This window comes from Cryptosporidium muris, genomic scaffold (assembly GCF_000006515.1).
Source record: "Cryptosporidium muris RN66 scf_1106632373407 genomic scaffold, whole genome shotgun sequence".
Classification (NCBI taxonomy): domain Eukaryota; phylum Apicomplexa; class Conoidasida; order Eucoccidiorida; family Cryptosporidiidae; genus Cryptosporidium; species Cryptosporidium muris.
Genome location: NW_002196572.1, coordinates 439,669 through 462,658, shown reverse-complemented (window position 1 = coordinate 462,658; position 22,990 = coordinate 439,669). Strand labels below are relative to the sequence as shown.

At 31.0% G+C, this 22,990-nt stretch overlaps 5 protein-coding genes across 5 annotated transcripts, besides 3 other annotated features; 2 read left to right on the top strand and 3 right to left on the bottom strand.

Moving 5' to 3' along the window:
* Positions 1 to 25: 25 nt before the first annotated feature.
* CMU_017760 (LSM domain-containing protein) lies at positions 26 to 492 on the bottom strand (the record flags this gene model as incomplete). The annotated part of the gene is made up of 3 exons (XM_002140335.1): positions 26 to 316; positions 386 to 427; positions 487 to 492. The coding sequence occupies 3 exons, from the start codon at positions 490 to 492 to the stop codon at positions 26 to 28; spliced, it is 339 nt and encodes a 112-aa protein (XP_002140371.1).
* A 19-nt stretch (positions 493 to 511) lies between these two features.
* Positions 512 to 560: a microsatellite.
* An 84-nt stretch (positions 561 to 644) lies between these two features.
* CMU_017750 (flavodoxin family protein) lies at positions 645 to 2,531 on the bottom strand (the record flags this gene model as incomplete). Its single annotated transcript, XM_002140334.1, has 1 exon — positions 645 to 2,531. The coding sequence occupies one exon, from the start codon at positions 2,529 to 2,531 to the stop codon at positions 645 to 647; it is 1,887 nt and encodes a 628-aa protein (XP_002140370.1).
* Positions 2,532 to 4,606: 2,075 nt separating this feature from the next.
* CMU_017740 (Sec7 domain-containing protein) lies at positions 4,607 to 10,225 on the top strand (the record flags this gene model as incomplete). Its single annotated transcript, XM_002140333.1, has 1 exon — positions 4,607 to 10,225. One exon carries the CDS (start codon positions 4,607 to 4,609, stop codon positions 10,223 to 10,225), a length of 5,619 nt encoding a protein of 1,872 aa, XP_002140369.1.
* A 137-nt stretch (positions 10,226 to 10,362) lies between these two features.
* Positions 10,363 to 10,385: a sequence feature (AT_rich).
* A 651-nt stretch (positions 10,386 to 11,036) lies between these two features.
* Positions 11,037 to 11,909, top strand: CMU_017730 (uncharacterized protein; the record flags this gene model as incomplete). Its single annotated transcript, XM_002140332.1, has 1 exon — positions 11,037 to 11,909. The coding sequence occupies one exon, from the start codon at positions 11,037 to 11,039 to the stop codon at positions 11,907 to 11,909; it is 873 nt and encodes a 290-aa protein (XP_002140368.1).
* Positions 11,910 to 12,001: 92 nt separating this feature from the next.
* CMU_017720 (phosphatidylinositol 3- and 4-kinase family protein) lies at positions 12,002 to 22,939 on the bottom strand (the record flags this gene model as incomplete). The annotated part of the gene is made up of 1 exon (XM_002140331.1): positions 12,002 to 22,939. The coding sequence occupies one exon, from the start codon at positions 22,937 to 22,939 to the stop codon at positions 12,002 to 12,004; it is 10,938 nt and encodes a 3,645-aa protein (XP_002140367.1).
* Positions 15,043 to 15,063: a sequence feature (AT_rich).
* Positions 22,940 to 22,990: the final 51 nt, after the last annotated feature.

Genomic DNA, 22,990 nt, shown 5'->3' with positions numbered 1-22,990 from the left:
TATATTAACACAAAGATTTCCAATGTTAGCTTGTCCATTTACCCTTGCCTCTACAGCCTCGTTCACTACGGCCTCTACTCCTCATAGATGACCTTACTGTGTCTCTCTGTATCATTTCATCTTTAACAGTACCAATAATATTATCATTCATTCTTATATACTTAATATTATTTCCACGCAAATAACACTCTGACATTCTAAAAAATCTTTGACCATCTTTTGATGTGGATATTACATTGTTTAATACTAAATTCATAAAACCATCGACTCCAATTAGCATTCCCGAATAAGTCTCTCCATTCTTTAATTCTACCATCTAGAAGGAATAAATATTGAAAAAAAATTGCATTTTAAAGCAATGAGTGGAACTATAAGAAAAACTTACAATCGAGTGTTTATTTGCGCTTCTAATAACAGATAGTGGTAACTACATAGTAGAAATATAAAATTTGAGAGACCTAAATAAAAGAGAACATAATAACCTACCACCATTGTCTCAAATCCTAGTATTAATAAATAAATGAGTAAGTAAATAAATTATAAGAAAATTACTAAATAAAATGAAGGTCAATTTATAGCCGCCAAAAACTAGTAGAGAGCTGTTCGCTGGTTATTTGTGAGAAAAGGAAGCTGGAATTTAGTATTTAATTCCAAGTTTCAGTATAAATTCTCTTCTCCCTAGATAATTTCTCTACAACATCATGATCAATTTCATTTTTCTTTCCAATCCAAGACAAAGTCTTCTTAATATTTACAGTAAATGTTGGACTCCCACATATATAAATATGTGTTTCAATATTCTTTAGAAAGTCAGTAACTTCTTGCTCTTTTTCTATTAATATATCTTGAACATGCACTTTGCAACTTTTTGAAAAGGCAAAAAATGTTCTTTCAAGAACTCCACTTTCCTTAAAATAAATAAGTTCATTGTTATATAAAATGTCTTCAGCTGTTCTACATCCATAAAAAAGATAAATTGGGCCTAGTTTAACTGACCTATTATTCATCTTTATGTATCCAATTTCATTAAGTAATGCACGGATTGGTGCAATGCCAGTGCCATGGGTTATAAGAATGAGTGGCACTTTTAACATAAATGAGCTTATATCAAGTGATGATTTCCTAATTTGCCCATATATATACGAACTATTCTCTTTTAGTGTGAAGAGAAAATTTGAACATGTGCCATTATAATACTGCACTCTGAGATCTCTAAAATATAAATATTTAGGATTAATCACGAATGGCGCATACAGTAATGATGCATATGGACCTTCAGTATATGTTGAAACAGTTATATTGATGTCATTTTTACTTATACTGGAAGATGAAGATATTGAATAAGTCCTAAATCTCTGTCTCATTCCAAAAAATGTCAGAAACTTCTCAATAGGAATATATTTTAAGCTGGGTAAAAATATATAAATATAGTCTAATAAAGACAATTTATAGAACTTGGTAAGCAACTGGTGAAAATAATCATCTTCAATAATTCTTTTTTCATTTTGTTCAGTAACAAATGGAGTAAATTGAAGTAGAACTTCTTTAGGGGGAATAGTTACTATATCAAAGTAGTATTTCAAAGCATAAGTCAAAGAACAAGGAGTAGGGAAGGGCACCTTGTAAGTTGAACAAGATTGATCATTAGGAGTAAGGGATATAGTAATGTTGTTGAGTTTGTCAATATTATCTATATTAAAGATCCTCTTAGAAAACTTTACTATTATATCTTCTGTGTTTGATGGCAGTATATCTAACAAGTCAAGTGTTTTGTAAGTGCAAGAGTAGGTAGGGAGTAATGTTAACTGAAAAGTCTTGCGGAAACTTTGAGGACCAATTTTAAATGGTTTACATAGCAAAGTTTTCTCCTTCACTGCAAATGCTGATAATGCAAAATACTTTCTTGATATGTAGCACTCCCCTTCTTGAATACTATTATTATTTAAAATCAAATTATCACCTGGCACTCCGAAGTAAATTTTGCAAGTAAAGCTCTTCGGTTCAAAGTTAATTTGTAGATAATTTAGACAATGTTGATATTTATCCAAAGTGTAGTTTCTTTTTATAAATGGAAAAAAGACTTCATCCCACCACAACAAGCACTCACTTACGTTATTTTTAACTTCATCTATCTCTCCACATTTACAAAACTTTTTAGCACCCAGTCCTCTGAAGTACTTGTCTAATTTCTTTGCAGCTAAATTAAATGAATCTTCATATAATGAGCTACCAAGACCTATTATAGTATATGACATATCTCTTAAAACTTTATTTCCTTGTTTTATATGTTTTTTTAACCATCTAATAAGTTTTTGTATAGAATAAGGGAAGCATCCTTGGCCACACGTTGAGACAACAAATATAGTATAAGAAATTTCCCTTTTAAGCTCTATCAAATCAGATGGATTCAGATAATAAATGTCATGAACACTATTAGTAACATTAAGTGATCTAAGCTTGTTAGCTAGAGTATTTGCGATTTGTTCCGAGTTACCTGTTTCTGTTGCAAAGTATATTTGAATATTTTGCATACCCGCTCCTACAGTACAGCCTTTTTTTCCTCAACTTCTTAATACTTCATACTCCCAATAATTCACTAAATAATAATATTTTGAATAATAATACTCTCAATACAAAAGCCTTAAAAATCATAGATAGCACCACTATTAAAGTGGTTAAATGGCGGTTGCAATCTCGTTGCATCACATCGTATGATTTTAAAGAGTAGCTTCGTGTTCTACTAGAATATAAACTGTTATATATTAATGAATGTATAAAAGACACTTAATATATTTCATACTATATACTGTCAGCATACTTAATAGATATAATTATTATTTATGTAGTACTTTAGAAACTACTTATTGTAAACTTATCATAGGTTTGCAATAGAGCATGTATTAAGAAATTAGCTTCAACTAGTATTTCCCTTAAATTATTATAATACTCCAGGTAATCCTTTAATTAAGCATAATTTAGAAGCTGTTAGTTTACTTCCTGTCTTAAGCTTAATTTTTTATAGTGGATCAAACGCCACTGCCTCTGTAGTACAATCGCAGCTCTTTCTCTTATATTCATAATTCCCCAAACCAAAACATTGAAAATCTGATGCCAATAGGCACGCCAACGTCTATATGCTTTCTGTAAAATTAAAACTGCCTTTCGTCTCTTGATTTCATAGTTACTCATCCACTCCAAGGTTTCAGCTTAGAAGCTTATCAAGAAGAAAAATGAAGTGTGTTGCCTTGACTACTAGGCGCATTTTTCCGAGCTTTTCTACACTCGTAGATTGAGCATATCTTTTAATTTTACAAGCAGGTATTCATAAATATACTATTGCAGATTTTAAGTTTAAAAGTTTGTATATATATTTTAAGTGATCTACTAATATTTCAATATGGGTTGTAGTTCATTAACGAGAGCTTAAACTTACTTTAGAAATACTTTAATTTATGTAACTTGAATATATTCTATTACTTTAAATTTTTTTAAATTTGATTCTCAGCAATAGTTCCCAATCTAGTATAACTATAACCTAGTAGTTTATATTATCAAGTGCTGATCACTGTATCTTTTAGAGAAATAAGTATTATTACCTCTTATAATAATTCACAAATAATTATAAATAATATCTTAATAGAGATTCTACTGTTGAATGATAAATAAGCAAACATAGACTGTTCTAACCAATAACAGGTATCTCATACAGATATCCTTTTTTTGCAATATAATAGTATGTGAATCACTTTATATTACAGTATAACTAAGATATAATGATAACATTTACTATTTATACGCTTAAAATTGCGATTTAATGTATTGGGCTGAACTGAAGATATTAAAAAGTTATTTTGTTGCAGTAATCAAAGAATAAAAATGAAGTTGTCTTTTAGTAATAAAATAGAGCTTAAATAATCATTATTTCAAGAATAATTTTGAAAAACAGCTTGGTTGTGCTGTTTAATGCAAACTTATTGCCTATATTAATAAGGAATACTCATAGTTCAGACGAAAGTAGCATTATTTCTAAACAATAAAACACGAAGAGCATCCATATGCATTACAGAAGATTTTCAAACTATAATATAAAGTGAACTAATATATTATTAAGATCCTCTTATTAACGAATAAAGTTTCTTGAAATTAGTTCCAAAATCACTCAATATCCTGATTCATGTCAGCAAAGTTCCTCCAAGTTTTATTGTAGTATTAGATTATCATGTTCATAAAGAAGTAGTAATGACTAGACATCTTAAGGATGCTATATTATTGGGAACATAGCAAGTGAAGTTAGTAGAATTGGTATACAAAGTGATCCTATAGAACAAGCAACAAGGTCACTAAGCTTTCTAGTAACTATAACTAAATTATACTCTTTGTAATTTAATATTAAAAAGTATGACCTTAAACTTAAAATCCCTTTTCCAAAGAAAAGTTAATTTTAAAGTGAAATTAACCCCTTAATTAACTTACAGAATGAGCGGACTTTTTCTAAGAGTGCTTAAATTAGAAACCTGTCTTGCACCTTGCCTGGATGGTCCACCACAAGAGCAATATTTTATTAATCTGAAGGTGGCACCAAGAATAAAGTCCAGTATTATTATGTATGGAGGAATCCGAGTCTATACCGAACTTTACTAGGTGTGATGGAGAGAAACTTATACAATGCGATGCAAACAGCAACTTGGCCAAACTGAGATGTATTAAGGATGAAATACATAAAATATTAGTATTGCTCAGACTTCCAAAGCATCACACGATTAGATCGAGATTTAATGTAGAGCTTGTAGAAGCTACTGAAAATCCACTAATTCATAAATTCCGACTCTTATCTGAATCACTATTATATACTGATATTATATATTTAGATGGTGACAAACTAGAGCCATTTTTAGACGCTGTACAGTCTGCAGATATTGGTAGTACTGCTACTGCATGTGCAATTGATGCACTGAACAAGTTTTTGTTGCAAGGTTTAGTAGATACATCGAATACAAACTCTCATATTACTAATTCAATCGTAACGGGCTTACTAAATTGTAGATTTACTGCCTCTGGGAGTGATAGTGATGAATCTACTCTATTGAAACTCATAAATACTTTAGTTGACATTATTAAATCTCCTTTGGCTAACTTGATTGACAATGACTTAGAATATCAAGCTGTCATAAAGTGTTTTCAGATATCAAGACATCCTAGAGCATCTCACTTGTTAAAATCTACTGGGGAAAATTCGATGTTCCAGCTTGTTATTATTATTTTTAAAAGATTTGGTGAAAAGATTAACTCTGACAAAATCAATAATTTTGAGGGGATTTGTCGCTTACTAAAGTTTTTATCAGTATTATCTTCATATAATAATACATTCCGCACTAAGACAAGTAATATGGACGAATTTGACTTAAAGATGACAACAATTGAGGATGAAATAACAAAGTTGTTACAAAGAATGATTCCCATAGATTCAACTGACTCTTTGAATATAATAGAAATTAGAGTAATGGGCCTTTCACTTTTGAATGCTGCTCTAGAAAGTGGTGGTAGCGCACTAGGATCTTTGAAGCTTTTAAGTAATCTTATTCAGTACGATGTTTGTGGCCATATCATGATTAATATGCTGAACAGTTCACAGCAAATTTTTGATCTAACGCTACGCTGCATATTCAACATTTTCTTTTATTTTAAAGCTTATACTAAAAAGCAATTTGAACTGTACTTCAGCTTAATTATGTCGTATATTGTTAGAGATGATATCAATAACTCGATCCTAAGTATAGCACCAACTGCAGAAAACTTCACAATTTTAGAGCAGCGTGAGTTAGCTTTAGAATTCATTCTTGAAATTTGCGGTGAGACAAATCTAGCAATTGAATTGTATCAAAACTATGATTGTGATTTACTATGTGGAGATCTATTCCAATCTTTAATAAAGTGCCTAGTAAGTCAATTCAATTTGGAAACTCCTGATTCAGTCACTAAAAATACTGATATTAAGAATACCTTCACTATATTTCAACGAATTAGCTTAAAGGGACTTACCTTTATTATTAAAGGCCTATTAAGAACTTTACTAGAGAACTTATACCAATGGGAATTTGTCAGCATATCAGAGCAAGGCAATATACAGCCAAATGAAAAATACTCTGCAACTTTGAGCCTAATATCACATATATCTACAAATCCTATTGGCTCACTCTCTGCTCTAAAGGAACAGAAAGAATTAAAAATACGTTTGGAGAAAGGTTCGCAATTTTTCAACAATAATTCATCTAGATGCATCGAAGATCTGCAAGGTTTAGATTTACTTCCTGTTACTGGTATGACGGCAAAAGATATGGCACTTTTTTGCAGGAGTACACCAGGAATAGATCCACAAATCTTGGGTGAATATATTTCAAAAAATAAGGATTGGAATGGACAAGTAAGAGCTGCTTATATGTCAACCTTTTCATTTTGTGGTGAAACTTTAGTCGACAGTTTGCGTGCAGTACTATTGACATTTCGATTACCTGGTGAAGCTCAGCAAATTGAGAGGATAATGGAATCATTTGCAGTGGAATTCTTTATTCAGCAAGAGAAATGTGATATTGCAACTGAGTCTAGCGATAAAGATAAATTTGACTCAAATACAGTTAAATCAGAGCTAGAAACTCCCCGTATTATGAGATTATTAAAGTCAGAAACTACTTTTGAAAATTCAGACTGGTTTACTATTGAAAATAGTGATACTATTTTTATTTTGAGCTATTCAATTATAATGTTAAATACAGATCTTCATAATAGTCAAGTTAAAAATAAGATGAGTATTGAGGAATTTATTAAAAATAATCGTGGAATAAATAATAAAAAAGATCTTCCACCCGAATTTCTTATCTCAATTTTTAATTCAATAAAGTCAAATAAGATAGAGCTATCAGAATATTCCCAAAACTCTCTCCCATTCTCTGGTACATTAGACTTTTGCGTTAACTACGATTCATGGAGAAAACAATTACGAAAGCCATTGGGGTTACAAAATTATGCAAGGGCGTTGAACAACCAGAAAAAGGAAAAAGATGAGTCTAATAATTTTTCATTCTATATTTACAAAGATATTTTTCATTTGATTATTGATGAGCATGCTTTGGACTGTATATTGAAGAGTTTTAATCTCACAACAGATATAAGCATTATGGCTAATTGTATGGAGGCAGTACTTGACTTGGTAACACTTGCATGTATTTTTGAAAATACTACCTTTTTATATAAAATTATTCAACAGCTTTCGCTTTATATTAATGTTGCAATTACGGCTCGATGCCAGTTTATCCTCCCAATTTTCTTCCATATTATTCGTTTTACAGCTTCATTTTGGAGTGAAGTGTTTCCATGGGATATATTAATTGAGGTCATTTTAAAGCTACACTCACTAAGACTACTACCATCAAAGTGGGCAGAATGGGATGAATTTATAGATCATAGTAGCAAGTGTATGAGTACACACTTACAATATCCTATTGTACACTTATCATCAAGATCAAAGACATTTGGTATTACTTATGGTTATGAATCGATAAATAGGCTTACAAAGAATTTGCATAGCTCAGATAATTTAGCTAATAATACTGATAATAGAAGCTCGAGTATTAGTAATAGAAAAAAAGCACTTAGAATTGTCAGGGGATCTCTTGTACCATTTTTAAAAACAATGAAATCGAAGGTTTCTTCAAGTTCAAACAACTGGTTAATTGATTTGACTAGTCTAATATTTCGTTCTACTGAAGAAGAAGAAGAAGAAACTACATTTAACTTTTTACCAGAGCCCCAGTCTATTGCAGATGGAGCTTTACTATATATTGGTGAGCAGGATGAGAGGCTTCCAAAACAAATGTATGACAATCTCAGTTTCACTCCTTCAGAGATGATTTTATCATGGATCTTAAATGGAAGTTCACCTTTTCTTGCAATTTCTGTATACATAATATTGAGAGATACTATAAGATGGAATGTACAGACTAAATTTCTTTTTTCAAGATTATTTCAAGATAGAATAATTTTTGAAGATATGGATATTGATTTACTTCCTTCTATATCCGGAAATGCATGGGAATTGTTCGAATATTTCTGTACTTCTTGCCTACCGATTGATAGGATTTTGTACAAAAATCTAAGAAGTACTAGTCTGGCCTATTACTTACCTTTTGTTGATTGCTTAATTAATAAAGTGAATTCCTTTCCATTTCCAGAAGGTAACTTGAACACAGAAAGTATTCTAAACTATGAAGACTTACATGGACCTATAAATAGTAATTCATCTGAATTTCATGAAAGTAAAAATTCAGAGTACTTAGGACTATCAAGGTCTATACCGTCAGACTGGGGTCCACTAGTTTGTACCCATAAAATGAAGCTGAATAGTTTTAGGAAAGTGGCTGATTCTCTTCTTTGTATAGATTTATTGATGGCAATTGCTTCATTAACTCTTTCACTGAAAAGTTATAGGAATAGTAACTCATTGAAGCAAGATAACTTAAATTCGACAGATGATGCTAAACTATGGAAATTAGTCGCCGATTTATTTACTTCTCATATAAAGAGATATTCAATCTTTAACTCACAAAAAGGAAATATAAATAGTGAAGAGTTGGAAGATAGTACAAAGGCTTCTCGAGAAATATTGGAAAACATAGATAATTCAAAATCCGAATCTAACAATAATAGATCTTTGACTCGTCCTGAGCTCATGTTTATTGAACGAATAGTTGTCAACTCTTTGCAATTATTAATGCAATTTGTTTGGGTTTCTAAAGAAATTACGATACCTTTATTCACCGGTTTATTAGAAGCATTTGTTCAGCTTCATCCTATTGTATTTAGTCTTCATGCGGAACGCATTGTAGCCGCTCTTCAATTTATAATGCAACCAAGTAAGGAGAATAGTGAAGTTACAAGTTTTGAAAGAAATGAGGAGTACATATCCTTCATATTCCATAGTGACTATCCAGTTTTGCTTATATTGGGTATTTTACAACGTATGGTATATATTCCTTCTTTGGCAGTTTCTTCGAGCTCGGTTTCCGTACCTGAATTCTACCCAGGCCGTTTATCTGATCCCCAAGCTTTGGTTTTAACATCACTGGAATGTCTTGGAATATGGCTTTATAATAGCAATTACACAGCTTTTCTGCATAGTAAAATTTCACTAATAATTCAAACTTTGGTAACTTTTGCTATATATACTCCTACTATACATGATGGATGTGCAGTAATCCTAAATCCTGATGATGATAGTGCTGAAAATAATTATGATGCTAATTTGCAAGCTGTATCTTTAATATGCTCTTTATTATCTCTTTATTCAGCTAGTGACCATTCATCAATGCTACCTCCAGTTGTACACACTTTATGTCTCGTAGCATCTTATGGACCAAATGTCGTTCGTCGTCATGCAATAACTCGTCTACAACAAACTTTAGGGTCACTACCAGTTGAGAGTGCTTGGTTTGTTGAGAGCCCCTGGGTATGGTGGAATATAATTCAAACTTGCTTTTTACCCTTAATTACCTACGAATTTTCCTTTCCATACCATAATATTTATAAATCTGGTAATAAGTGCAACGACATAAGCTCCGCACTCCTTGCGCAAAGATTTACTCTGGCTGGTGCTCAAATTGTACTAGGAAATGAGGCTGTTCTTAGGAGACAAGCTGAAGCAGTAACTACTATATCTCGAATAATTCTTACAAGAATTGATTTACTTCTAAAACCACTGTTAATACCTGAGGAGATTATCGTATCTGATTATTTGTTACTTTATATAAATAACGAGAGAGTAGATTCAGTCAAATCATTTATATTACTTATTCCTGTCTTGATTTCTCTCATTGATACATTAATATCCCAGGCAGCTGGATCACTAACAATTTTTTTTGCAGAAACCTTGAAAAACATAATTCTAGTAGTAGCAAGTTCAGCAGTATCAACTATATTTGATGAGTTGGTAATTTTTCCACTTTGTTACTTTGAAGTGTGTAAATCGAAGTCGGTTATTATTGAGTGCTTGAGATTTATTTTGAATGAATGTAAAGAAAAAGATATATTGAGTGTAATGAATATGACCATAAGATATCTTGTTCATCCAAAGTTTCCAGACCTTGCTGTAGAGTTAAATGAAGTTCTAGACTTATTGAAATCTTGTAGAGGAAAATCATCTGAAATAAATAATGAACTACAAGCAGAGATATAAGTGCATTGTTTAAATAAGGATGTGGAATAAGGTTATTTTCGTAGCAAAGGAGCTCTGGTACAGTCCAGATAGTTTCGCTAGATTGCTAGTTAAATATTTTACTGTCCTGGAAAATACTTAGTGCACTATTGGAAATCTTAAATATTATATATTTAATTTACTATGATCTCGGAAGTAGTTTTATATTAGCTACATGTTATATTTAATACTATAAAGAACATTTGTATTAGATACTCAGGTAATTAATAAACAAATAATCTAAATTAAATTGCAAAGTACTAATTAGCTTTACTTTCTTAGTAAGCAATACGAATTTAATTCTGCTTTAGCAGTTATCTTTATTAGGATTTTGATGGAGTTTGGTAATTTTTAGTAATTTTTGAAGCAAGGTAGTCATAAGCACATCTGTAACCTATGAAAAGTCAATCTTAGTATTAAGCAGTATATAAATGTCATATTAGTATTTTAGTTTCGTATAAGGTAGTTTTTATAATATAAAGTATGTGGTTAATATTCCTTTAGAAAAAGCAACAAGTTATATAATGAAGCTTAATTCGATTACTTGCAGCTGTTAGCTTCCAATATAATATATATAAGTCACTGAAAATCCAGTATCTTTGTATTTACTAGTAAATATACTTAAAATTTTGGGTTTTCTTCCAATCACGTCAAGTAGAATATCATCTAACAAAATATTGAGATAAGTAGTGCTAAGAAACACAAGCCCAAATATGCGCGCCAGTTATTATAACTAAACCACTTGTTGAGTATCTCTAGAAAAAAAAGTAGTTCTTAAAGAAATTGAATAATTATGGAAATTTTAGATAATAAACGGGACTTTCCACACAATGATAATAATCAAAGTGCTTCTTGTTTTAATATACATACCTCACACATAAATCAAAAGAATTTATACTCAAATGAGCAGAATATAGACTTTATACTTACGAACCAAACAAATCCTAGTGAAGTAAGAAGTACCAGTGAAAATACTGAAAAGCATTATCTAACTGACTCATTAGACTTAAAAATTCGACATGGCTTTATTAGAAGAGTATACATCCTTTTGTCCATCCTTGCATGCATATCTTTCAGTATCATCTTATTTTTTACTTACTATAAACCTGCCTTTTGGTGGATAAGTACTCATTACTGGATTTCTATTGTCTGCACTATATCAGCTGTGATACTTGTTATATTCCTTGCACTTTTCCCTTCAATTGCTCAGAACCATAAGGTTGGAATGACAGTACTATTTTCACTTTCAGTCCTTTATGCAGTTGGTATATCTGGATTAGCTGTTCAAATTAATCAGAACTCTGTTATAATAGCATTTACTTCATCTATTGGGATCTTCTTAATGCTTAGTTTGTTTGCTGCTCAAGTTAAATATGACTTTACTGGATATGGCCCTTATTTAGTTATTGGCCTCTTTGTAATGCTTATTTATGGCTTTGCACTATTTATCCTGAATTTTAAGAGCTTTGCTATGATCATTTATGGTGCATTAGGTGTAGTTATTTCTTCTTTATATATTGTCTATGATACCCAACTAATTATAGGGGGGAAACACAGAAAGTACAAATTCTCAATAGATGACTATATTTTTGCTACTCTATCACTCTATTTGGATATAGTGAACATATTTGCATACTTGCTTACAATATTCAGTACATTTGAGTGATTATCTTTCAAGAAACTTATTCTCCAACAAATTGGTTATCTTCACTTCAATATTAATTTATTGAAATTGATAATTCCGTAAATTACATACATCTATAACTGGGGCATCCACCCTGCATACATTACAGCTAAATTATGTTTACACTTCGCTGAATTAATCAGCTCAATAACCTGACTTTCTACTGATAGTCCTAACCCTCTTTCTTGTACGCTTCTTCTAGAATGTTCGGGACTGGAGTTTTTACTAGTTGAACCAATCTTCACATATTCTGCTACACAATTAACCATACCATGTAATTTTCTGTGTATAGTTCTAAGATGAGAGTGTCCCTTTGCTATTGCTGCGAATGATGCCGGATCTATGTTAATACCTTCTGAGTTTAGAATTTGTGATGTTTTCCCAGGTCTCATCCATTCAATTAGAGGGTCATGTACAAAAGCCTCTAGATATGTCATAATCAATGTTTTATTAAAGGGATTTCTAAATACATTCATCACAGAGATACATGATCCTGTGAATGTCCCCTCAACACCACATGTACCCATTGCAATTACTATGTTCGGTGTCAATCGAAAAGGCACTATTTCTGGAATTTCAAGTAAGAAGCCTTTGCCAAATAAGCAGTCAAAATCTACATGGATAATTTCGCCATTACAGGTATCTATCAAGATATTTTCAGCATGTCTATCGCCTAAACCTACGATATATCCAAACATTGACCATGCTGCAGTACTTTTTGTATAAAGTTGCTTTGCCTGCAACCAATTATAGCTTGATGTAACACTAAATTGTTTGAAAAACCAATTGTGCAAGACTGGTGGATATCTAGGTAAGATATCTTCGCAGAAAATTTTATATAACTTTTCAGGGTTTGTGGAGTTTTGTCTTAATATATCTTGAGTTTCTAGTAGTTGACGATGGAATTTGGTAGGACCAATGATCTCTTTCCATTCATTTGTTACTAAACTTCTTAAAGTAACAACATTTGGTACCCATTCGATAATACCTGCAACTTCAGAGAGAGGAATTACACAGAATGTCCTTAGATGCAATTCCGCATCTTTTCTAGTCATTCTTTGGTTTGCAATACGTGCAAGTTCCATTAAACGCATATCTTTTCTCAAGTCTCCACGTTTTTCACTTTTCACTAAGTAATAGTAAATATGCCCATCATTTCCAATAATACCTATTCTCTTGGGTTTTTGTTTACTAGATAAAACAGTTATTATATCTTCCATTCCAGTAATAGTTATCAACTCATTAGAGCTGTAATGAAATATCTTCCATTTATCATTAGGTGCGCTATTTATTCTTTGGGTTGAAATAAATTGTTTAACGTTAGGTAGAAATGAGGCGAATTGCATCGATGTATTCTGACTTAGACTTGAGTCAAAAAAGTAGAGCTGCTTTTGAATTGGAATGATTACATTTGTTTTGTTGATATTACTTATCGAATGGTATAGACTTTGAAAATCAACACGTAAACTAAGGCTTCTATTTGATATTCTACTAGATGAGCTTCGATTATTCCTCTTGTTTAATTGCGTTGGAACACTATTCCCACTGCTCATGTCCATTGCCAGGATTGTTAAACCTTCAAATATACTAATATAGTCCTCTATAATTGATATGTATACGTCATTGTTACAAAATTCTTTAGAGGTTAACTCTATAGAGAGTAACTTCGAAAAATTAAGAATGTTTATAGCAGTATTCTTGCGATCGGAACAATTGCTTTTAAGCATTGCAACAAAGTACCATGCAGCTTGGTGAGGTAGTTGTCGAAGTATTCTTGCTATTAATGGTTGAATAATACATGTTCCTAGGCTAGAATGCTGACATCTACTCAGTAACTGAGGAAGCACTGTGAACCACAGTACTGATGGAACTTGGGATATTTCATTCTTTATTTTTGTAAGCGAGTCTATATTTCCAGTATTATTAACTAATAAAAGATCCTTTGATTGATTGGTAGGCTGTTGGGAACTATTTCTGTTGGAATATGTGACCCTTTTTATTAAAAGTGGTGAGTGATTAAACATCAAAAATAAAATCCTTGAAAGAGAAGAGTATGTGAATGAGTTCCCATATTTTAAGGTGTTCAAATACATTAGAATACATTGATAAATAATTACATCACATTGTAATACTGATCCAAGACCACAATATATAGAAGCTGGTGTATCTAGATATAAAGATGTCGTACTATTTGTACAATCAGAATCTCTGTTGGAAATAATGAGATGGAAGTAGTGATCCAAGTATGTAGCAAACTGAAAATAGGTTCTTTCACAGCTTGGTCTGAACTTTATAGTATTCGAAAATGCCGATATGATACTTTCTGATGATATCATTGAAGATTGTATGGCCCATCTTAGATATATTAAATCTAATTCAGCTAAGGCAGAGTTATTTAGAATATGTTTATTCAAGTTGGCATTATGACATAATTTGTAGACATACAAAGCTGTATTAACTTGGTTCCTGTTAAATAATTCATTTAAGTATGAAATTAATAAGTTTCTATTTAAATTTACTAAAAAAGGACATTTATCACAAGATGATTCCCACAGGCTTATTAAGTTCATTTCAGTATATGTCCACGTAGTTTTTTTGGAGTTCTGTTTCTCAATAAGTAAAAATTCTATATATTTTGGAGTTATACAATTGTGTATCTGAATTGCTCCAGGAATAAAGTTGTTACTATTATCTGAAATACATAATTGACTAATGTTTGAATTCAAATAACTTACATTTGCAGTATCACAAGTATTTGAATTTATAGAATTGACATTATAACGATATTCAGGCTCATGTATATCTATAGACTCTAAAAAATTTGAGTATGTCTGTGAATAGTTAAAGTGTGACATTTTACTCATAGTTAGAACGAGTAAAGTTGCAAGTGCTTCAATACTGTAACCTGCCATTTCCAAGGTAAGTTTTGCATTAGCTAGTAAACGATACTTGGTTTCAAATTTCCCTTGTATGTTGTCAACACGATCAACAAAAAATTTAGCTATTCTAAACCATTTTGGGGTGTTGATATTTGTTAGCTTCTCATCCTCGCTCTCTTTTGAACTCAATTTCTCGGTTGAAGAATTCAATTTAGAATTAAAATTTGTAGAATTAGTTAAAAAAATAAATATAAATTCAATATCCATAAGAATATGCAATTTCTCAAGAAAAGGGAATGATCTAAAATAAGAATCCTTCCATGCTGTACTAAGTTGTGTATAGACTAAATTTCTTGCCTTCTCCAAATTTGAGTGAAACGACTTTTCTATCTTTATCCTCTTTATTTCAGGAATTAACTTATTAGTTATCTCCTCTCTTTGAAGATAGTGTAGATGTAGAAGTAACTTCCCTCTATATACATCAAATTTCTGAAATATTCTATCTAAATTGGTTGGTATAAAGAGATCCATAAATAGTTGATCTGATTGTGCATCTCTTTCAAAAGGCATTAAGTAAAAATCACTTTCTGGTGTATTTGATAAGAAATATTCTAATCTACTCCAATCCCCAAGCATGTAACATGCCTCTAGGGCCTCAGATATATATATATTCAAGCTGCTATTATTAATGACTGTAGTCATACTGGAATGGAATTCGCTGTTTGATTCGGATATATGCGTTACTTGATTTTCTAAGGATCTTTCAGTTTCTATTGAATTTGTTGTGGTAAGAGCTTCTATATTCTTTAATTTTTTGCTGAAAAGAACACTATTTAAAACAATTTGAGGTAACCCAGCATTTAGTAGACATCGGAAGTAGCTCTTGTAAATGAAGATATGATTAAATTTTGGTGTCCTATTTTCCGTCAAAATATGCTCATAAATTGTAGATCCCCTTAGATAATCTTTTTTAAGAAGAGCTTGCACTAAATCTTTCCCCATGGAGCTTGAAAGTCCATTATGTATATCTTCATTAAGTTTCATAATACCTAGTAGATTATCAATATCATTCACACCAAAATAACATCTAAATAACAAATACAGTATATGATTAGAAGCGCTATTTTGATAATCAGGAGTGAGTGAATCTAACTCATTGAAGTAGTTAAAGCAAGCAGAGTAAAAGCCCAGTGGATTCAAAGGATCAAACTGTATATTTGGAAAATTATGGGTCCCTAAATAATCGATAGCATTACCTGCATATTCCATATTTAGACCAAATTGGTTCATCAAGCGAGAGCCTTTAGAGTTGTTGATTCTACGACTCTTTCTCCTATAAATAGTCTCTGATATTGTCTGTCCCATAAGTAGAGAACGTTCTATGAGTAGTAGTGCTCTTGTATATGCACCGCAGCTCAGTGCTGCTTGAGCCAGTATACTTATTGGGACATCTATTAAAAACTGTAAATTCGCTAATAAAGGGATAATTGGACGGTTAGACAGAGAAGACAAGAATCTATCACCTATATTAGATGCAGGACGTCTTCTAATATTTTTTATTTCAGAATTTGCACTATTAGTTATTCGCTCATCAAAGTTCTCCTTATCTTTCACCTCTTCAAATATATATCTACTTATTTCACATTCATTATACTCAGGTTCAGATATATCTTGGCCAGGCAATTGTTTATTTGCACTATTTGTTATTTCATCTGTATGTTTCTGACCTTTAAAATTTGTAGCTTCTGCTAATAATGATAGCGTGATATTGCTTGGTATTGATACTCCCTTCATTTGTTCACTAGTTTCGTTACTTTTCCTAAATTTTTCATTATCCTTAGATAAAGAAGATTTTTTGGGGTAGTGATGTCTTTTATCTAATTCACTATTGTATAAATTTTGTAAGTATGGCTCTAGTAAAGATTCACTAAACCATGATAAAGTATTAGGTACTTTTCTTTGTAATAAGTATTCATACAATTCCATAAGATTCGTTATAACAATAAATATTGACTCATATGTCACACTGTGTATAAGTGGACAAGAGATATTTCGACTTTTTTGTGTGGTAGATTTCTTGTCAAAAGTTTGTATTTCCTTTACATTGTACTGTAGCCCCGAAATAACTAATGAGCAAAGCTTTTCTTTTAACATACGTATATCACTATGAGGGCATAGTAGTATGATACATTCTATAACAATTGGTAGGATATAGTTAAACACAGAAGGTATACCTAATGCAGCCAGTCTACAACCCTCAAGTAATATACTTATAGATTTAATAGATTTTGGTACTTCTGTGTTATTTATTACATAGTTTTCATTTCTATAGCTAGTTGCTTCATTAATTTTATCAATACACCAAAAATAAAACTCATATACATTCTCAATTTTATTGCTATTTATAGAACGAAGTTGAGAAAGAATGTGGTCCTTAGTACCCTCTAAAATCCTATACTCAGTAGTCCTATAAGGTTCAAGAAGTTCTTGTATTTCAGGCCTAAATTTATTCCAAGTGTCAGTATTTGGGGAATCAGTTTTATTAGATTTATAGTGGCAGCCTATATATTTTAATGATTCTTGAATAGCATATGCTGCCACATTCCAATGAGCATATGTAATAAGATAGTCCTGTAGTAGGGATATTGTTAACTTATATATATCATGTACAAAAATTGAAGTTTTTAGCATAATAGGTATATTATTATATTCATTTGGTTCTGTTGCAGAATTTAATAGAGTTTGTGATACTGTTTTATCTTGGAATGTGTTATTGATATAATTTTGTAAATGGAACTCCCCACCAATAGCTCCGATAGTCCCTATTAATATTGCAGCTATATTTCTTAAAAACATCATACTCTTCTCTATACTATATGATATTTTTCTTGGTAAAGTGCTATATACAAATGTTAGATTCTCCTTTTGACTGGACATTTGGAATATATTGTATCTATTTAATTCGTCAGTATTAATTACTTCTTTTATAGATTGGCCATTGTTAAAACCTTCACGTTGAAGTATACTCAAAGAATCACTACCTGTAGTAGATATAATCCTTAGAGAATGTTCATAGAGTTTGTGTAATCTTAATAAAACATAGTTATCTATATTGCTATACAATACCCAGTATGAATCAATTGGATGCAAAAACAAAAGATCTTTAATTGATCCTAGAAGTTTTTCATATGTAATATGTGGTGCATTAGGAGTTAAAAAAAGTAGCACCATATCTATTCTTCTTGCAAATGTATCAATAAGATACTGTTCATAAGCTATGTCAATTTGTTCATCACTTTGGTTTATAACTGAAGTAGAGTCTAGAGCTAGATACTTCATAATTAATCTACGTATACAGCATAATTCTTTAGCTGAAATAATTGGTACCAGTAAAAGAAAATTCTTGTCTATTTTGTTTATAGTTTCAAGTATATAAGAAAATAAATCTTTAATACAGGATTTTGTGTATGTTATTGTATGTGTTTTACCATAATCTTCTAGTTTATTAAAGTGTAACAGCATCTTCAGTAGTATATCTATAATTGCTGGTACTAATTGAAGAAATATATTAGAACTATTGCTTATTGTAGATCCTGTTAATGATAGTGTATCTGTTATACTATTAATATAGATATACCAAGATTCTAGGCATGTTGGATGCAAATTTGTTAGTTGGGTAGCTTTCATTAAAAATTCAAATAAGCGCATTGCATATTTCTTAATATGCCCCTTTGATATAAATAATAGGAGGGATATTGATCTTAATACCCGATACCAATATATAGGATTTTTGCTGTCAAGTGGAAGAGAGGTTACAATGAAGGACACTGGAAGAAATGCTAAATGAATGGAGGAATTTGTAGAGTGAAATGATTTGTCATTGAAGATACTTTTGCTATAATATTCTAAAATCCACATGAAATTTTCGTACAAAAATTTGTCTACTTTAAAAGTAGAATGATTATTAGTTGAATAACCAGATATAACACTGCTGTCACATTTATCTAATTTTTTTTTTTTTAAACTTGGGCTTTCACAAGTTTTACTAGTAAATTTATTGCAGATTAATAACTCTATCTTTTCAGTTAACCACAAATATTGTTTATTAAAGATGAAGTTATCTTCAATCCTAAAAGCTATACCTTCGTCTTCAATAAAAAATTTAAGGATTTGGTTAAACCCCGTCGAATTTTCCTCTGTATCATATAAAATCCAGAAATAATGGTGTGGGCATGTAATACCCCAAAGTAATGCAATTGTACATATACAGATAAGTGACTGGGGGAAAAATAGAATTTCATCACTACTTTTTTGAAGGACTTGTGAATAGTAAGTACTTATTAAGTATTCAAAAAAGTTTATATTGTTTGCAGATAGGTTACAAAGTATAGTGTATGGTACGTTATATGTATTCAGATGTGATATTATAAAAGGTGCCAATTGAGCTATTAGCTTATCATAAGAAAAAATATTTGGCATGAAATGACACCATTCTATTATGGAAGGTAGCAATGGTTTCTGCACAAATAAAGGTAACGCTGTATATAATAGATGAGGTAACAAATAATCATATGATGAACCTAGGAGTAGCAAGGACCAATACTTGTTATAACCTTCAGTACAGAAGATATCCATAAAAGTGGCTGCTAGGCATGAATTAAATCCTGGAGAAATAGCTAAACTTGAAATTGTTGTTTTGTTATTCATTAATATACTGGATAGGTATGAAAGTAGTACGAAAGCTTGATATGAATAATTGGTAGATTTCTTGGAATCTTGTATATTTTTACCATTAATCGGAAGAAAACCTATTGAATATTCTTTATAAGACTTCAAAATCCATGTTTCCATCCAAAGTATTTTGATATTTTGCAAATTATTTAAATAAATTGCAACTAAGTTACTAATATGTAACTGAGCAAATGAATCACTGATATTAGTGATCAACTCCTTATAAATCCATTGAGGTACTACATATTTGGAGTTCTTGGTTAAATGAGTGATTTTTGAACTAAAAGGTGGATCAATCTGTATTTGAGACAATAAATTTGGATATATCATACTTCTGGATAAATTCATAAACTTCATATATACTTTTTGGCTATTTATATTATTAGAGGATATATATATAATTAATTCATCTAAAGCAAAAATTGGACCAAATATAGGATGTATTATCACCTCCAAATCATTGATTTCGTGTTTAGTTGTATATAAGCCAATTGTAGGTCCGAAAATAATTGATAATTTAAACTTTTCAAAAATAATACGATAGAAGAGGGTAATTGGATCTCTTAATTCATCTATAGCAGCTATAATTGTAATCGGTGGTGGCATTTTAGTGTAACTAGCTAAAAACCTGTTGTTAAATGTTTCACTCTCATTAGTCAAGAAATTTAGTACAAACGTGGGGCTATTCAGTAGACGTAAAAGCTGAATTTGATAAAGCTTAGGTATCTTTAAGTTGTGACTTAGTGAGGCTTGTATTAAGAGAGCCACCTTTATTTTCATTGATATGTTACAATTTACGGAGCTTAATGAGAGAATGGAAGCAATAGATGAAAAGAACCACTCCGAACTTGTATATGGCACATTATCTATCAATTCTAATATTTTTGTTAATAAAAAACTGGAATGTTCGTTATTAGTGGAACCAGTTTTTTTGTAATATAGGGCTAACTTCTGTATTGTCCAGTAGTTGTCAAGATTGTTGGAATCGTCTACTTGTCCAATATCTATGGAAGTTGGTAAGGGAGACAAGCATTTGGAACAATAATAAATTTCATCTTTATTTAAAATAGTATCCATCATATCAATCTGTTCTTTGCAATTCCAACAATTCGGTTCAACAGGAAAATAGTTTGTGTTTGGATAATCAGACTCTGCCTCCTGATAATGAAATACAGATAATGAATCATAATTACTACCAAAGGGGTATTCAGCTTCAAAAGTATTTTTAACAGATGTAGTTCTAGTCATGTTTAACTCTTGAATAATCATATCCTTAGTGTTATGGTTTAGATCTGCTAAAAGTAATATTGAGAGGGGCTTAAGAACGTTGAAAAGAGCTGCCTGAGAAAGCCTTTCATCAGCAGAAAGATGACCAATTTTCAGAAGTAATTTATCAGTTACATCGTTGTCAAGTTCTTCAGATTCAATGCAGTACAAATAAAGAACATTTGAAATATAGTTCCATATAATAAATGAGGTAAATGTGCACTTGATGCTAACAATATCAATGAATGATAACAGCATTTGTTTCGAAACTTTCTGTGGCACAGTTATTAGTCTAATAGATATTTCTACCAAGCTAATTAATTGTGATAAAGTCCAATTAGAAAGGTTGTTTAAATTTATAACTGTTTCAGACAATCTGCAAAAATGGTTCATAAGATATAACCCTAACTCAAAAGAGTTTTTAGTTCCTTTTTTTATTAATAAGCGAGCCATTTCTAATGTTAGATGTATGATAAGGTACTTAGTATATATTACAGGGGGTGTTACTAGCAAGGCTTCGCAGTCAAAATATTTAGAAAGTACAATTTGGATATGAGCAATAAAGAAATAGATTCTATGGTTACTTATATTGGAAGTATACATTTCATGCAAACCACAGACTGTAGTTCCTAGTGTCTGCACAAGAGTATCTGCCTCACAAAACTCAAAGTCCATAGTTAACTTTGGTATATCTAGCTTTATTAGGAAATTCTCTAAAGCTCTTATCTTTAGTCGTGATGGTAAGTATTTATTATTTATATTGGAATTGTCAAGTACTGGCAGTAAGTCCTTTCGAATCTTTGTAAAAATAATATTGGAAATTTCATCTGATAACTCAGTGCTAATAGTGGAATAGAGACGAGAAGTAAGTAATGCAACATATCCATCAAGGAGTGAGAATTCTGACCATAAAAATAATGTTTGCCACTTTTCTATAATCTTTAAAAGTACCTTTACTACTTTTAGACTTGGTGTTTTATTATATTCAGAGTTAATTATTAGTGAAATATCCAACTTTAATGGAAATTGCCATTTGAGGGTGTTAAGAGCCCAAACAGTAAATTCACCTATTAAATGTAAAAATGGTACTAAAGTCTTCTTTTCAAAGGAAGGGAGCCACATATTATTTATACTTAGTGAGTCAAAAATACTACTTGCATAAAGTTCCTCTATTAGCTTGATATCTAGGTTAAGTAACATAATATTGCCTGTATATGGCCATAACTTATAATTAAGTGTAAGATTTTCTAGAATATGCATAGAAACAGCTATCAACTCGTAATTTGAGTATAAAACCATGACATTTTTAAGAATACATATCCATGCTTCAATAAAGCAATATCGTGTATGTGATTCGGCTTCTTCAGTATATAATATTGATAAAATTTGGATTGATAAAGAGCCAAGTAATACTAAAACTTTTAAAGTATCATTAGGTACCCGAATAGCAATAGGACTTTGCAATCCAGTAGGCCAACCTATGTAACTACGAAGATGGTTTAGTAAATGGGAATACAAGTCCTGGATCTGACTACAATCATATGTTTTCTGTGTTGAACAGTTAGACTCATTTATTAATTTGGCTAGTTTATATATATTTTGGATAGTTTCATTAGTAAATAGCTCAAATATTTTGCCATCTTCACTTGAAATAAGTTTGATTATAATGCATAAAGATGAAGACCACTTTTTTAAAAGAACAAGTTCTTGTAATACTAAACTAGTATAGTTTTTATTCAGCATCATTTCATTTATAAAATATTCGCTAGTATAATCTTGCCCTATAAATTCACAATCTGAAAAGTACACAAGCTTAAATTGGACTCTAAATGCAAAAAAGTGTGAAAGTAGCCTATAAAATAATTGTCCAAGCCCATTTATAGGAAATATAACATGACCATATGAACAACAAATGCCCCTAAGTGCTGATTGCATTGCACTAAATGTAATAATACTCTTCTCTACATCTTGGTCTCCAAAAATATATTGTTTTATACCCTCTAGTAAATATTTCCTTAGTGTGCCAATACATTCACAATGTAGATCAACAAATTCATCCAGCTTCCTTGGATCTTCTTCAGCAATACTTAGCGTACTGATGACTTCAGTTAACTCATTAGAATTCTTCAAGTTCATTGCTATTTCAATGGTTTTATTATATATATTATTTCGCTCCACAAAAGACTA